This window comes from Ascaphus truei, chromosome 4 (genome assembly GCF_040206685.1).
Source record: "Ascaphus truei isolate aAscTru1 chromosome 4, aAscTru1.hap1, whole genome shotgun sequence".
In the NCBI taxonomy this organism is placed as follows: Eukaryota; Metazoa; Chordata; class Amphibia; order Anura; family Ascaphidae; genus Ascaphus; species Ascaphus truei.
Window position 1 is genome coordinate 397,764,997 of NC_134486.1, and position 18,041 is coordinate 397,783,037.

Below are 18,041 nucleotides of genomic sequence, written 5' to 3' on the forward strand. Positions count from 1 at the left end.
ATTGGATTTACAGATGAGAGGGATTCTCTGAAATCTCGCAGGGTCCAGAGGGAATTACCGGGAGCCCCAACAGTAACAGATCAAGAGCTAAATATATATTCATGAAATTAAGTCTGTTCATATGGGGTGCATATGATAGGGAATGTTTTAAGCTGGGAATCAGTTTAGCTGGCCAGTGCTGTTAGAAAGGGCTGAAGTATGTTTCGTTCGTTTTTCCTAAAGGGAATAGGTGTTATTTTTATGATTTGTTTTGACTTAAAGGGCCGGTGGGCCTGTTGGTGTATGATTTCATCCTGTAAATAAACCCATGTAGAGAAATATAATGTTTCTGGCCTTATTCTGGGACGAAAAGATACTGCAACATGATGTGGGCAACACGTTACATTGTTTTGTTTTTCTTTCAATTTATCACTCTGGAAAAAACTGAAGATAATACAAATATGGAAATCCTCCTCTACTACAGTCCTCATCACTGTTGTAGCTTTTCCTCCCCGACATTAAGACACAATATACAGACCAGCCATATCATTGAACAGTTCATAAAGTAATATATTGTTTTTTATTTCTTTTAAAAAAGGTCATTTTTTAAAAAGAGGTTATAATATAATCCTATAATATAACCATATAATGTAACCCTCTAATTTATCCTTTTAATATAACCCTATAATATAACCCTACTTTTCCTTACCTCTTTGATTTCTTCCACACATGTCGGCTGAAAGTACAGTTCTGGGCTAGAGCCATATGTTTCTGCCCAATTTTGGAACTTGAATCCTCCACAGCCAACCACCTAAAAACACATCACAGTAACCACTTTAATGGGGACAATATTTAGTTTCAAATAGCAGCTTAGAAATGTTGGCTTAATAGTAATAATACTGCCTTTGTAGCGGGTACACCTGGTGGGCAAGTCCCTTTATTTGCCTGCACTTCAAACAAAGACAAGTGCGAAAGAAAAAACAGTCATCACGTATTTACAGATGCAATGAACGTTGTTCCTCCCGCTGGCGCATACACAACGTGCCAGTGGGAGAAGCGGGTATTGGTTTAAATCAACCGCGCCCATAATGGAGCTAACATGTTGTTTCACCAGCGCTAGTGCGGCAGTGGAGATAAAAACGTTTTCTTTTGTGTTCCCTTTTTCTTTACATCTGAAAACTGATCAATAAAAATGTAAGTATTAAAAAAAAACAAAAAAAAACGAAATCCATTTTAATTTAGTTTTTACATTAAATGATTGAGGGGGGATGGGTTGAGCTGGAGTTGAACTGTGCTCCCTCCAGCTCCTATAACCCACCGTTCCCTGTTTTTATTAGATTTTGCTAACTTTTTGAAAAGATCTTGTGTCACCACAGGGCCACTAATAGAAAGTTGCAGTTTTGTATTGGACACCGGTTGAGGCTTGCCCCAGCAGCCATATTGTTGTTCCAGACAAGTATTGTTGTCTTAAAGGTTTAAAATGAAATATATAGAGAACTTGGGTTCCCACAACTGTGAGTCCCATTGTTTAATGCCAGAATAATTAGGAGCATTGGGCTGCTGCTTAAATACTCCAATTGGCCTTGACTACCTGGATAGACATGTAAATGTATCAAAGGTTATTGTGGGATATTCTGTAAAAGTCTGCGTTATTACTGCCATTGAATCTTATGGAAACGCTGACATTTTGCATTATAAAGTGATATATTGTGTTATCAGCAGGAGCAATGGCGTCTGCGACATGTATACAACTAGGGGGCATATTCCCTGAAGTGGCCATTCAAGCTGTTCATTGAAGTCAAGAACAGAAGTACCCCACAGGTAATGAAGTAATGCAGCACTGAGCAGTTAGATACAACCACAGAATGCCCACTAGGTGGATAACAGAGAACACTGGACTGCTTTGTTTAATACACAGTGTCGCCCCCCCCCCCCCCCCCTGTTTTTTCAACATAATTTTCTAACCCTTACTGAAAATAATCCTCCAGATCCTTCAAGATTGAGGCAGGTATCTATGTGCCAAAAATTGTGTATTCTTCATGGACAAAAAGCATATTACAGGCATATACTGATGGTTCAGTACAGGTTCAGTGTGGGAACTAATCCGGATCAGTATTTGTTAGTTCTGATCTCTCTATGTCCAAGCAAAACCTTTATACAATTTTTTTCCTATAAACAGCTATTACAATTACTACTCTTTCTCACAATAACCAGATTATACATATCAATTAATACAAATAGACAGTAGGAATTCGTCTTTAGCCGTTATCTTTCAGACATTCATGGTAGAACAATGTCTCCCTATATTTGTATCTCCAGACATCCTTGTGAGATGTCTGCTCGTCCTATCAATCTCTGGTATTCCAGACTGATTTAACCGTTCTTTGTATGTTATAACAATCTTTTTTATCCTACAAATATTCCTTTGTTACAAAGATGCCTTTGCCAATCTGAGTTAACTGTCTAACTCTTCTCACAATCCACAGTCCATGAGCTTCTGCTATGTAGAATTTCTACCCAATTTACAAAATCCTAATTATAATTACCAGTTTATATAACACAGATAAAATAGAAGCTAATAAGGTAAAATGGATTCCTGAATCACATGAGACCTTTCTACACTTACCCCCATTTCTCTGTCCCTGCCAAATTACAGATGTTGCAGATGTTAATGCACCTATCGCACAATAAGTTATTGCCGTGAGTTTGAAGGAATTATCTAGTGATGTTATCGTTTTCTTGTGATTTGCAATGCAAACAAATGTGGTGGTAATGCACCAAATTGTGTGATTTTGCATGTTACAGCACGGTAACCGGTGCAATAACCTCTGCTTCATCTGTACGATGAGGGGTGAATTTAGACTGTGTACAGTGATTAGTGGAGAAAATGCTGTGTTGATGCCAGTTCTTATAATAATAGTAATTATTGGGCCATTTCCTGCTGTGTTTGAGGCCAAATGAAACGGCCTCAGTTAAACCAACTTCCAGAAGCTGTACTTCATATTAATCCAAATCACTGAGGTCGGAGGATGAAGAATTTCAGTTGCCTCCGATCCCCAACTCTACTTTGTGCAGCATACTGTCAAAATTATTTTTATTCCATATTTGAAAACTAACCAGGAATATATTATGTTCATGCAATGTCTTTATATATAATGTATAACCCTGCTCACTTAATGTAACCATGTATTTGTAACCATGTACAGCTAAACCCCGTTATAACGCGCCTCGTTATACCGCGATTCGGTTATAACGCGGTTTTCCCGTGGCTCCCGTTTTTTTTTTAAAAAAAAAAAAAAAAAAAAAAAAAATTTTAAAAAAAAATTTTTTTACATTTTTTTTTTTGCACACTGCACACACTCACTGCACACACACTGCTCATTGCTCACACTGCCACACTGCACACACACTGCACACTGCACACACACTGCTCATTGCTCACACTGACACACTGCACACACTCACTGCACACACACTGCTCATTGCTCACTGCCACACTGCACACACACTGCACACTGCACACACTCACTGCACACACACTGCTCATTGCTCACACTGCCACACTGCACACACACTGCACACTGCACACACACTGCTCATTGCTCACACTGACACACTGCACACACACACTGCTCATTGCTCACTGCCACACTGCACACACACTGCACACTGCACACACACTGCTCATTGCTCACACTGACACACTGCACACACACTGACCACACTCACGCACACTCACACACACTTACGCACACTCACGCACACTTACGCACACTTACAGACACTCACACACACACACACACACACACACTTACACACACTTAGACACTCACACACACTCACACACACTTACACACACTTACACACACTTAGACACTCACAGACACACACTCACACACACTCACACACACTTACACACTCACAGACACTCACACACACTCACACACACTTAGACACTCACAGACACTCACAGACACTCACAGACACTCACAGACACTCACACACACTCACACACACTTACACACTCACAGACACTCACACACACTCACACACACTTACACACACACTCAGACACTTACCCACACTCACACACCCATATACACACACACACTTTCTCTCCCATATATACATACACACACACTCTCTCACTCTACACAGACGGGCCGCGACCAGCACCACCACCCGCTCCCCCCCCTCCTCCCGCGCAGGCAGCGGGAGCACCGGGGACAGCGGTGGGGAGAAGAAACCCCCCGCTACAACCTCCATGCAGGCAGCATGGTTCTGAGGTAAGCGGCGACCTGAGGGGACATCCCCACTCCCATCTCCTGCCCCGCGGCCTGTCCCGAGGTGACAGGGGGAAGCGGGGACAGGAGAGACATCCCCGCTCCCATCTCCTGCCCCGCGGCCTGTCCCGAGGTGACAGGGGGAAGCGGGGACAGGAGGGACATCCCCGCTCCCATCTCCTGCCCCGCGGCCTGTCCCGAGGTGACAGGGGGAAGCGGGGACAGGAGAGACATCCCCGCTCCCATCTCCTGCCCCGCGGCCTGTCCCGAGGTGACAGGGGGAAGCGGGGACAGGAGAGACATCCCCGCTCCCATCTCCTGCCCCGCGGCCTGTCCCGAGGTGACAGGGGGAAGCGGGGACAGGAGAGACATCCCCGCTCCCATCTCCTGCCCCGCGGCCTGTCCCGCGGTGACAGGGGGAAGCGGGGAGCGGAGGGACATGCCCGCTCCCATCTCCTGTCCCGCGGGATGAATATGCGCTAAAGCGCGGCGGCCATTTTTTTTTCTCGCGACCCCGTTAGTAACGCGGTGGTCTCGGGGTGGACCCCGAGACCCGCGTTATAACGGGGTTTAGCTGTATTTGTCATCATAAGTCTGTGCCCAGGACATACGGGAAAACGAGATGTAACTCTCAATGTATTTCTTCCTGGCAAAACATTTTATAAATAAAAATAAATAAACTAATATGGAACTGCTTTTTGTTTCGTTTCAGTTCTAAAGATATAAACAATATTTTTTACTTTGCAAAGAAACATGTTTGCTCTTCCCCGGTTCTATACCGTATGTACACCAAGGTGAGATGGAAAAAGAGTTTTATTCCTTCCAAAAAGAGCAGTTTTTAATCACTACTTTAGTTTGCACAGTCATGACTTGCAAACATTAAAAAAAAATTACCATCTCTTTATTGTTAATTCATATTGTGTAGTCAAACTAATCTTCCAACAGATCCTCCTAGCATAGCAAACATCGTCGTTAGTAAGGATGTACTGTATGAAATATATAAATCCCTTAATGAGTGTTTAATGTCTTTGCAGCATGGAAATTTAAAATATTTAATGGCAAAAGACTGTGGTTTATAGGAATACTTTAAAAAATAATTGTTTTTAGTCATTTGAAGTTTTTAGAGGAATAAGTGGTGGGTTACACTGAAATAAATGGGATACCATATGAAATGAACCGGAATAAAGGATGGGTTACATTGCATTACTGTAGCGTACTACGACAAACGCTAAAACTCAATTGTTTCCGGTTCACGGCGCACTCGTGGTACCCGCATACAACACGCAAAACGTAATTGATAGCCAGGGATTTAGACCTAGCTTCTCGCAGTCATGGGAAGTGTAAGTCTTGCTACATTTTTTAATCCCTTTTGAAAATTACAAAATGTATCAAACATTTAAAGACAATCCGAATGCACATTCCATTGTAGTACTCAAAAATGGCAAACTTGTAGACAGTTTGTAGAAGTTTTACTATTGTAAATCCTCATTTTGAAATGCATTTATTTTAACAAAATGCTGCTGATGATGATGGAGTGAATGCCTACTTTTTTTCAACCACTGTGTAACTACCACTGTAACATTTATTTAGTAAAGTGTAAAATACCACACTTTATAAAAAAAAAAAAAGTACAATATCCAAAAGATGGAGGCTCACAAGTAGTACTATAGTTGCAGCTGCATTATCCGTGGTGACTCTTTTTACATCCACATACCGGGAAGAAATATTGGATTCTGGATTTCTTCACATACTTAAGTACTTGTATTGTTTACCTACTGAAATGCCCTTATGGGTTAATATATGTGGTCAAGACAATTAAAAGCTTAAAGGAACGAGCGTCACAACATAAAACCAACATTAGAAATCCGGATAGTGACACCTTAGTGGAACGACACTTCAGATCAATGGGGCATACCTGTAGCACTGCACAATAAGGTACTAAGTAATTGATCAGGTGGTACTATCCCCAAGAGGGAGTGACAAGGAGAAACATCTATTACACTGTGAGGCAAAATTGATCTCCACAGTTGACTGTGTGGCTCCAAAGGGTCTCAATGAACGTTTGGGACTCCATTGGTTCCTTTAAAGTATTGTGGTCCATTTGGATGCAGGTGGAAGTGGACTATGTTAGAATTAAAACACAAGGTATATAAACATCATGCTGAGTTTATTATTTTATTCTCCCCATGACTGCTAGGACTCACACTTTTCTATCTCTAAGCTATGACCCCCCGGGCATCAAAATGCTACATCCATTGAATTTGACAACAAAGGTATGATGGAAGAAGCACGTATCGTGTGAAACGTGTGTCAGGTGACATCACAGGAGTAATACTTCCGCATTCAGTGCATTGTGTGATTTGGCGGTGGACACGAGGAGGTGATGTTAGCAAGCTGCATTGAGTTAGCATTGAGTACTTCGTTGTCTCCGCCACCTCCAATTTTGGACTCATATACTACCCTTAGGGTTACTCCCCCTTACCGTGGGAATGAGGCTTACGTCCACCAATTTTATTATGCTCAGTCTTATCCTGAGCTAGTTTTTAAGATCTTTGTGGTTATAGCCTCTTATACTCTCGATGTAGGACTGAAGTACAGTGAATGTTGCTCATTTATTTAGTCATTCCAGTTCATATATGGGAAAACAAAAAACAGCGCAAAACTCGTAGTGTATTAAATGGGATTATATTGGCTCATCACAGGTAGAAAGTATTGCACATACACTTAGATGGAAAATATCAGGCAGTACATGTTAGGGACATGTTACCACTATGCAGCAAACATCTGGTCATCAGAGGCACAGGATCTCTGCATCAACTGCCAGATGGAGACGGTCCGCAGGACCGTGGTCACTCACTCCACGGAACACGTGTTCAGCCCCGTCACACGGCGCCTTAGTCCCCGTCTCTCCGCTCGGTTGATGGGGAGGACTATGTACTCACAATTAGTAGATGGGGAACTCCCGACACGATACACAGCTCTCACGCCGCAAACAGACTCATACTCTGGTAGCAAACACTGACATCATCGACATGCGCCTGCCGGCGACTGACAGTCAGACAAAGAGTTTCAGTGAATAATTAAAACCACAATCATATGGTCTGGTGCTGAGCTGGAAAGTGTATTTGGAGCGTATAAACACTGCAGCTATCATCCTACGCGTTTCGTAAGGATCATATTTTTATGTACCTCACTACAGTGTTTGAATGGCACTTTTTTTATATTGATTTTTCCTTGTCATATATATGTAGTAAAACCCCTAGGTTATATAGTGGAGTTTGTTGGTTACATCACTGTGAATTCTCACTTGCACAATATATATTGATTATTTATGTCACTTATATTTATCTAGTTTAGTGTGCATTTATTCTTTTATATTGTTGTCCAGTTCATATATATCTGCAATATAATGGGGCTGTAATAATATGTACTTTAATGTGAGTATGCAGATCACTATATGTGCCGCCACTAATAGGGCAGGTTCTGTGGACCCTCTTCAGGTTAGCAAACCTTTTATGCATTAATTTATGTAACGCTGTACTTTTATACTTACTGCTTCTTAATTTGCCCCTTATGGCTATGGGTGAGTCTGAGGGATATTGATATTATATAGAGCAATTTATTCTGTGTATTTTTCCATCCGCACTTTATATTTTTTGTGAATCTCTTTCTCCTTTCTTAGTAATATGGATTTGGACCTGCACAATCGCTGATTTTGGAATGATAGAATAATAGTAGTACAATCTATACAATGGCTAATACGCAGGGCCGCCGACAGGGGGGGACAGCCAGTATTGCTGTCCCGGGCCCGCCCAGTCAAGGGACCTGGCCTCGGCAACACTACTGTTTCCATTCTGTGCATGCAATATTGTAGATATGAATAACTTTAATGTTTGATTAATGAATCAAACCAGTATGCATAAAAGTAAGAAAGAACAACATTATTTATGCAAAAAGAAGAAGAAAAAACTATATTGCGTTTCTGCTATTAATTTCTAAGCACCCTTTGTGGTCTTATATTATGAATAGGTCAATCTCAATATAACAAATCATGCGTTTATTAATAAAGAATATTTGTCAAAGCACTAAATGGAATATTATTTCAATAAGGATCCTCTGCTTGCAAACATTTTTAAAAGTTGGATTTTATATTTGAATATGAGTACTTCAGCATAAGGTGATACCTTTTTTTATTTGGACTAACAATGTATATTATAAGACAAGCTTTCAAGAGTTCTCCTCATCCTTGGGTTAGGCAGTTCTGATTTACAAAATATTCCTTGAGTTAAACACAGATGTAAATTTAAAAAAAAAGATACCTGTATCAGTCTAAGGGGCTTATGCAGTAAGCTTTCATAAGCCACTAATCGAGCACATATTGCCCAAAATGCCTACTGCTATTCAGAAAGCCTTGATAAGTGGGCGATAAAGACTGAATCACCCCCAAAAAATGTGTTCACTAACAAATCGCCGAGTGAGCGGCGATAAGCTACTTATCGCCGCTTTTCGGAATGTTCATAAACTCGTGCAATTCTAGAAGCCGAGAGTAGGCTATCGACGCCTATTCCTGCTCTAGAATGGCGATTTTCTCCCCAAATCCAAACGCCAGAAAAAGTTGGCGGGAGGGTGGGGAGAAGCGGCGATAAGCGACGAGACAGGACAGGCATGTTTCCTGCATCAGATTGATGCCGGGGGTCTCCGGAGCTGATATCCATTAATATTAGCACCAGAGACACCTGGCATGAATCAGATGAATGAAAAATGCATTTACAGGCAACTTCATTACCTTAGCGGCTTAACGCTAAGGCAATGAAGGGGTTAACCACCAGTGCCATGCTTATTGTGGGTAGCGGGGGTGGGTGAAGGTTATATTTGGCCCTTGGTGGGTGTTTAGGCCTTGCGGGGGGGTTGCGAATGGAGTTAACCCCTTCATTACCATAGCGGTTAATACTGCTAAGGTAATGAAGGGGTTAACCCCTCCTGCTACCCACCGCAAGGGCTAAACACCCATCCTCAGGGCTAGTACCACCTTCACCCACCCCCGCTACCCACAATAAACAATAACACACACAACAGCCCCACTACCCACCTCCTAGGCCCCCAATAAACATTACAATATCTAATACACAACCCACCCCTTGTGCCCACCCATAAAACCATGATTTATTATTTTACACATACAATAATACCCCCAGCCAGCTGGGGTCCCCGGGTGGTCCCGACGGGTGTCCGCAGGCCCCACAGTGCACCCCAGGGGTACCGACAAGTGTCTGAGGGCCTCTGGGTGGTCCCCGCTAGGCTCCATGGCCTCCAGGTGGTCTCCGTGGGCCCCAATGGGGTCCTTGGTGTTCCCGCGGGTGTATGGGGGTCCCCGGGTCATCCCCACAGATGTCTGGGGGCCCTTGAATGTTCCCACAGGGTTCTAGGGGCCCTCGGGTGGTTCCCACGGTTGTCTTGTGGTCCTAGAGTGGTCCCCGTGGGTCCCTGCTGCACTAATCCTGTATGTCAAAAAATAAAACATGGCCTATATTTAAATCAATACACCCCTCAACCCCCCAAAACCCATACAGTTCAGTAATGGGCAAAATAACTAGATATGGATAATAGATTATTTGCCCATTATTAATCACAACATTAACCAGGCAGCATAAATAAAGTAAATAAAACCATTCTACTTACCCTTAGAAATATGAAGGGCGTCCTCGTCAGCTTACTGCAGGTCCATGTCCTTCGTTGCCAGAAAAATACATACCAAAATACATTCTAATGTCCCCTAACCCCTTAATCACCTTAGTGGTTAATACCCCCTATAGTACTTAAGGGGTAAACCCACCCTGCCCCGCTACCCACCAAGGAGGCCTAACCACACACCCCGGACCCATTATACCCACCTTGTACCCATTTAGTGGTATAGTGGTACCCATATAATATAGGCTTGATAAGCCACTATAGCACTCAATGGGAACACTAATCAAAATACATTAATGCACAAAAGACACAATAATAAAACATTCCAAAACACCTAAACACCCCAATTCAATAAATAAAAACACTAGCCAATATATGCAATTAATACAAGCACTAACCAACACAACAATTAATTAAATCCACCATTAACCAACAAAGCAATTAATTAATTCCACCATTAACCAACTTGGCAACACAACCAAGACATCATTAATTAAAAAAGAAAATCAATTGCAAGAAAAATTAAAAATAAGACAGGAGAATTACAAACAATTACATCCACAGAACAAACACACAGAAAAAAATCACAGTCAATACAAAGCAAGAAAATAAAAACAAATTATTGGCCCAATAAAGGGTACAGATTAATATATTATCAGTCAATGTGAAATGAAAAAATAAAAATCATATCCAATCGAAAAACCTGTAAAAAAAAAATACATTTACATACATTCAATATATTACTTACCTTTAAAAGCGTTGGCCCTCCGACTCCCGGGGAATTAGGAAGCTCATGTACCACGAAGGGCTAACACTGCATCCGATTTCATTTTCTTTCTTTTATCTTCAACAACCTTCTTCTAGCTTCTTCTGTAATTATTTCTTAATTTTCTATATCTTCTGTCTTAATCAGTCAGTCCAAAAACCCAATGGTAGATCCACAACACGATATTGTCTCGTCATCTTCTTGGGCTCAAATGAGGCATCACGGCCTTAAATATGGCTTGTGATGTCACATTTGGGCGGGAACTGGTTCAGCAACCCTCTGATTGGCTGTTAAAACCATGTGCCCTTTTTTTAAAATGACGTCATTTAAAGGGAATGATGCAGCCAATCAGAAAGTAGAATTATTACCTCCGCCAAGCTCAACTCAAACACAACCTGTTCCTCTAACACAGGTTTGGACAGCAGCAACAGCAGTGTCTACATCTATTGTTGCTGAGGCTGTCCTGCCTGCACTGCTCCCTGAGCCTCTAGAAGAATCACTCCTCAATGTCACAGTAAGGCACCAGAACCCCTCCTGACCCTGCCTTTCTCCATAAAAAATAATGGAAAAAAATAATCTCTGAACAAACTTTATAAACTTCGTAAAAGTGAACTCTAGTGGTGAAAGGCAGAATTGCACGCTCACGCATGATTTCTTAAAATTAGGCAAACAGAACTTTTTAGATGATGAATTTGCAAAAATTTGACCTTAGGGAAACGCAGCGGATTCAAACTACAAGATTTTTTGAGAAGTTTTTCATTTACCCAATGTATATCTTTATACAGTATATAATGTTCTTTTTACAGTATATGGTTATATGGCAGTATACAGTAAATAAACCTGCATATAGTATTCTATAGTACATGCTATACTGTATATAAACAGCAATATTCAGAGATATTTGCATTGTGTACTGCGACCATTTAAAGCGTTCTAGCATGGGCAGTGTTGAAAACTCATTAGCACCACTAATATATTCATCTCTTTGCAGACATCGTATCAGAATTATAAGCAAAGTAACAAAAATTGCAAAAGGGCAATCAAATTAGCAAAAATGGATAATGAAAAAAGGATTGCAATAGAAAGTAAGATCAACCCTAAAAAGTTCTTTAAGTACCTTAATAACAAAAAAATGAGGAAAGAAAATATAGGACCTATTCAGTGTGAGATGGATATGCAGATTATTGGGGATAAGGGAAAAGCAGAGGTATTAAACAAATTCTTTGTCTCTGTATTTACCAGGGAAGAATCAATTTCAATAGTAGTGCCGCAGGAGGAAGCCACAACCTCCATATTAATGAACAATTGATTAACTGAGGAAGAAAGCGGCTTGAAAAAAATTAAAGTAAATAAGGCACCTAGCCCTATGGTATACATCCAAGAGTTCTTAAGGAGTTAAGTTCAGAAATAGCCAAACCATTATATTTAATATTCAAGGACTCCATTTCCACAGGCTCAGTACCACAAGATTGGTGTAAAGCAGATGTGGTGCCTAAATTATAAAGGGAGATAGATCCAAACAGGGGAATTACAGAAAGCCTGACTTCAATAGTGGGGAATCTACTTGAAGGCTTAATACGGGATAATATTCAGGAATACCTAATGGAAAACAAAATCATTAGTAATAGTCAGCATGGATTTATGAAGGATAGATCATGCCAAACTAACCCTATTTGTTTCTTTGAGGAGGTAAGTAGGAATTTAGACCAGGGTAATGCAGTTGATGTGGTCTACTTAGATTTTGCAAAAGCTTTTAATATGGTACCACACAAGAGGTTGGTGTACAACAGAAAGCAAATTGGACTCAGTAATAATGTATGCACCTGGATTGAAAACTGGTTGAAGGATAGACAACAGATGGTTGTCATAAATGGAACTTTTTCAGGTTGGGCTAAAGTCGTGAGTGGAGTACCTCAGGGATCAGTACTGGGACCCCTGCTTTTTAACTTGTTTATTAATGACCTTGAGGTTGGGGTCGAGAGCAAAGTCTCCATCTTTGCTGATGATACTAAATTGTTTAACGTAGTAGAATCAGAGCAGGGTGTAATTTCTCTCCAGAAGGACTTGGAGAGACTGGAAACGTGGGCAGGTAAATGCCAGATGAGATTTAATACAGATAAATGTAAGGTTATGCATTTAGGATGCAAGAAAAAACTGGTGACTTACACAATAAATGGGGATAAATTGGGGAAATCCTTAATGGAGAAGGATTTAGGAGTGCTTGTAGACAGTAGGCTTAGCAATAGTGCCCAAAGTCATGCAGTAGCTGCAAAGGCAAACAAGATCTTATCTTGCTTTAAACGGACAATGGATGGAAGGGAAGTAAACATAATTATGTCCCTTTACAAAGCATTAGTGAGACCACATCTTGGGTATGGAGTAAAATTTTGGGCGCCACTCTTTAGAAAAGACATTTTGGAACTAGAGAGAGTGCAGAGAAGAGCCACCAAATTAATAAAAGGGATGGACAATCTATCCTATCAGGAGAGGCTAGTTAAATTAGATTTATTTCCATTACAAAAGAGCCGTCTAAGAGGGGATATAACTATAAACAAATATATTCAGGGACAGTACAAGGAGCTTTCAAATGAACTATTCATCCCAAGGGCAGTACAAAGGACTCAGGGCATCCATTTGGGTTGGAGGAAAGGAGATTTCACCAGCAACAAAGGTTAGGGTTCTTTACAGTAAGGCAGTTAACATGTGGAATTCATTACCCATGGAGACTGTGATGGCAGATACAATAATTTTTTTCAAAAAAGGTTGGACATCTTTTTAGAAAGGAAAGGTATACAGGGATATACCAAATAAGTAAACATGGGATGAATGTTGATCCAGGGATTAATCCGATTGCCAATTCTTGGAGTCAGGAAGGAATTTATTTTTACCCTTAATGGGGTTTTTTGTTTGTCTTCCTCTGGATCAATAAGTATAGATATAGGATAAAGTATCTATTGTCTAAATTTAGCATACTGTAGATTGAACTTGACGGACGTATGTCTTTTTTCAACCTCATCTACTATGTAACTATGTAACACCAATCATGAGTCCTCTATACCAGGAACGACCAAATGACCCATCTGACTTTCTCTAATGCCAGAAGAAATAAAGGAAATGATAAAACAGGATATTTATGGTGCTAGACGCCTTCCTATACGACCACATCTTGTTTCCTGCATTAGGAGGTGTATGTATTCATGGCACGGAGACAATATTTTTGATCATATACAGTATATTGTTCCAATTAATGTTGTGTTAGCATATCCATATTTATGCTGTAACAAACACACATACTGAGCATGAAACGTCCAAAATATGCTATTTTAATACTCCTAATTCCGTATGCAATTGCTGATGATTGAAAGTGAGTAAAATAAAAAGCTGTATGCATGTAATTGGAAAAAACAAAGTATGATTTAAAAAAAAAAAAAGGAATTATAATAGTAAATTAGATACGCTATAAAAGGAGAAATCGTGTTGGGTGATGGAGAGCTAGTAAATTGTTGATGATTTTGCATTTTTGAGCTTACCCTGTAATATATTCAAATATTTTACTCTGATAAATAATCAAATACATGAAATACAACCACCCACATGCATATCTTCTAACAAAGAAACATCAAAATAAGTATCCATGAATTTTGGTTTTGCCCTCAAAAGAGCAACATAACTTGCTAAAACAAGCCATTGCACAAGAAGCAAACCAGTATGTGTGTTATGTAATTACATCTTAATTCTACTTCTACCACCTCACTGAATACAGGAAACAACAAATACTGTTTATTAATAATACAGGTTTCATTTAGAATAGACTATCTATGAAGCTTTATTATTTTATATAGTTTTCTTCACTGAAGCCATAAGTGAAAAAAAAATACCTTTTTGTTTTTGTTCTGCATGTATTCATTTAGGTCAGAATTAGTATTGAACTTTTACATGGGAGAAGGAGCGGCTCAGTGAGTAAAGACACTGACTGGCACTGAGTTTGAAGCAGGGGAGCCTGGTTCAATTCCCAGTGCTGGCTCCTGGTTGCAAGTCACTTTATCTCCCTGTGCCTCAGGCACATAAAACATACTGTAGATTGTAATCTCCACGGGGCAGGGACCTTTGCCTGCAAAACGTCTCTATAAAGCGCTATATAAGAACATGCTATTATTATTACAAACTTCCCATGAATTCTAAAATCCCACTTACCATTGTCTCTTATTTCAGGAAGTTGAAATGGAGTTACTGTAGTTGGTGTTATCCAGGGAATAAAATGACTGCAACTATGAAAACGACAAGAGAGAATAAGAACTTTCTTTCAGGGCTCTTTTAACAAGCGACATAAATCTGATGACTAAGCTGTCTCTTAACAGTTCATGAAACTGAAGTTACAAATTCTTGTTTCAGTGGTTTCACATTAAACATAGATAATATGTAACTATATTAGAGTAACATTCTAATCCACTGGGATTCCCTTCACTTGCTCTGTGGTTTTTGGAGCAGTAGCTGTCTCTGAATAATATGAATGTGGTGTAGTGTAGAGATGAGCGAATCCACCCAAATCCGTTTCCTGGATTCTTTCCCAAGTCCCCCCCCCCCCAAATCCATACATTCATTAAAAACCACCATTGGATACAATCCGTTGATAGATTTGTAGAATGCACTCCGCGGATTCAGCATCTCGTTGGGGGATTCTTAAAAGTCCATCCACGGACTGCGGAATCCACGGAATGCAATAATTATAATAACGAATCGCCCTTTTTGAGATTGATCCGCTTAAATCCACAGGCCAACGGAACCGGACGATCCGCTGCGGATCCAAATCCGGCCAAAAATTGTCATCTCTAGTCCTGTGTCAAATTGACATGCAGTTCTAAAAAAAAATTGCAAAGAAATGTTCCTATATATTTATGCATAATGCATTAAAAAAAAATAAAAAAATAAAAGGACTTTATTTTGCAAAGCATCAGTGTATGCCAACAGTATCACTTTTCTTTTCAAACTGATTATTTGCTGTTATGCCAAGCGCATAAAAGATTTGTGTATCAAACATAAATGGAAACCGCCCGACTTGCCAAATACTTGCATCTCACATGATGTATATTATAGAACATATTTTTTAAATCTTGTAATCTGTGTGAATGTCTTTTATAGGGGATTGTGATAAATAAGCAGGTTGTTGGTAAACAGAAATTAAATGTCAAGCTACCTCTTTCTGCAATGGACACCAATCTTGGGCCCAGATTCACAAAAGGGTGCTAAGCTTTAGCATGCCTTGACTCTCATTCAAATGAATGGGAGCCATGGTGTGCTAATGCTTGCCACCCTTTTGTGGATCTGTGCCCTGGGTTGCTAAATTTGGAGCAACATGTTAAAACACAGAAAACAGGACTAATTCAACAGCAGAGAGCTTTAAACCTCATGTCTTACTAGAATGTCTCATACTGTATATCCATTTAGTTTCCAAATGGATTATAAAAAAACATTTTGTAATGCGAATGTAATTTAAGGCAACTTTATTCATGGGGAAGAAAATCAAACAAACTCCTTTGAGCAGTGATGTCTTTACCTTATCCCCCAAAAAGTACGGACAAAATCAAATTGGCTATTATTTTCAACCATTCACGACATTGGCAATCTCATACACTCTTAATGGTCCAAGCTTATCGTCATGTTTCCTATAAGTTTCTTAAAGGTGTCATTTTGTCGGTGGTGGGAGGTGTAAAATGTGAAAGAAAATCATGCATACCAAGAATTAGAGAAATAAGGGTAGTATTTAACTACAGAAATAGTTACACACAGCATGAGTATGTAGCACTGTCACGCTGTGCAGCCCGAAGACCAGACCAGTCCCCTGTACTGAGGTGGGATGTAGAGTATACGCACCGACAGCAGAGGGGGCGTGTCCGGGATGTGGCGTAGTAGCGTAGCCAGGCCTGGATGTAGATAAAGAATGGTCAAGTACTTGCCAAGTCCGAGGATATAGAAAGTTCCGTAGTCAAAATCCGTAGCAGAGTCCGAGGGTCTTAGAGGTTAGAGTAGTCAGTAGGAAAGCCGAGTTCAGGAGCCAGAGGGGATATTCAGACGAGCCGGGTCAGTAGCTGTAAGGAATAAACACAAGAGAGCACGACACAGGTTCCAGGCCACACAGCTATGCAGAGAAAGGAAGTGATGGCAAAGCAGGATATTAAAAGCGACAGTGACAAATCCGGACAAGGGGCATGGCGGAGGTGTGTCGAGGAGCTGCTCGTGAGTGGCTGAGAGACCAGGAAGTAGTGGAGCACAGCTGAGAGTCCGTAACACTAGTGCCAGAATCCAAGATGGTGGCGGCAGAGTTCAAGGTATGCACTGGGCGGAGGCATGGGTAGCAACGGGGGGCAGGGGCAGCAGCTGCTGCAGTACTGGTAGTTGGTAAAGAGGGGTCACGCCGCAAGGGACGTGGCCCCCAATTCCTTACAGTACCCCCCCTTCAGGATCAACCTCAGGATGATCCATCCAAGGCTTCTGTGGAAACTTCTTGTGGAAACGATTGAGTAGAGCTGGAGCATGAATGTCTTACCTTGATATCCAGGAACGCTTTTCTGGACCATAGCCCTTCCAATGTACAACGAACTGTACTTTCCCCCTGGATATACGAGAATCCACAATGGACAGTTCCTCGAATTCAGAGTGTCCTTGGACCGAAACAGGATTGGGTCTACGTGCTTTTGCAGGGAAGCGATTGCTCTGAACGAAAGGCTTGAGCAGGGATACATGAAACGCATTAGGAATGTTCATGGATGAAGGCAACTATAAGCGGAACGTGACAAGTGTGATGACTCAGGGGATTGCTTCCCCTCCTTGTCCCTCTCTCCCATCTCCTGTTACTCCCTCTGCTCCTTCCCACTCCTCTCCCTTGCCTTCTATCTCTCTCCCTTTGCCGCAGCGCGTGCCCCGCAGGTCTCGCATACCCACGCGGTCCCTGAGTCCCTGCTATGATGCTCCCCACTCCCTCTCTCCCGCGGTGCCCGCATTACCTTCCCCAGCTGTGACATCCTTTCCATTACCTTCTCCCAGCATGGTGCCCGTGGCGTGGTGTTCCGCGCGCCTGGTAACGCGGCCTGTGAATGCGCTCCCTCAACCCACGGAGGACGCGTGCACACGCTCCTCCTCTGGGCTCCCTGACCCGTCTGCTCCCTCCTCTCGGTCCCTGTGAGCCATCTCGCTGTTGCAGCCCTTGCGTGCGTCTCCTCAGCCCACGGAGGGCGCGCGCGCACATCCCTCCTCTGGGCCAGTGCCCCTTCTCCGTCCTCCCCTCAGCCCTTGCGGGCCGTCTCTGTGTTATAGTCTGTGCGCGCGCA

At 41.5% G+C, this 18,041-nt stretch overlaps 1 protein-coding gene across 1 annotated transcript in view; it reads right to left on the bottom strand.

Moving 5' to 3' along the window:
• Positions 1–15,068, bottom strand: part of LOC142493904 (L-gulonolactone oxidase-like) — a 272,413-nt gene extending 257,345 nt beyond the window's left edge. The window contains exons 1-2 of the mRNA XM_075598611.1: positions 14,911–15,068; positions 689–790 (exon numbers count right to left, since the gene is read on the bottom strand). Of these exons, the coding sequence (XP_075454726.1) occupies positions 689–790; positions 14,911–14,913 (105 nt within the window). The 5' untranslated portion in view covers positions 14,914–15,068. The remainder of the gene's footprint in view (positions 1–688; positions 791–14,910) is intronic.
• Between the last annotated feature and the right edge of the window lie 2,973 nt (positions 15,069–18,041).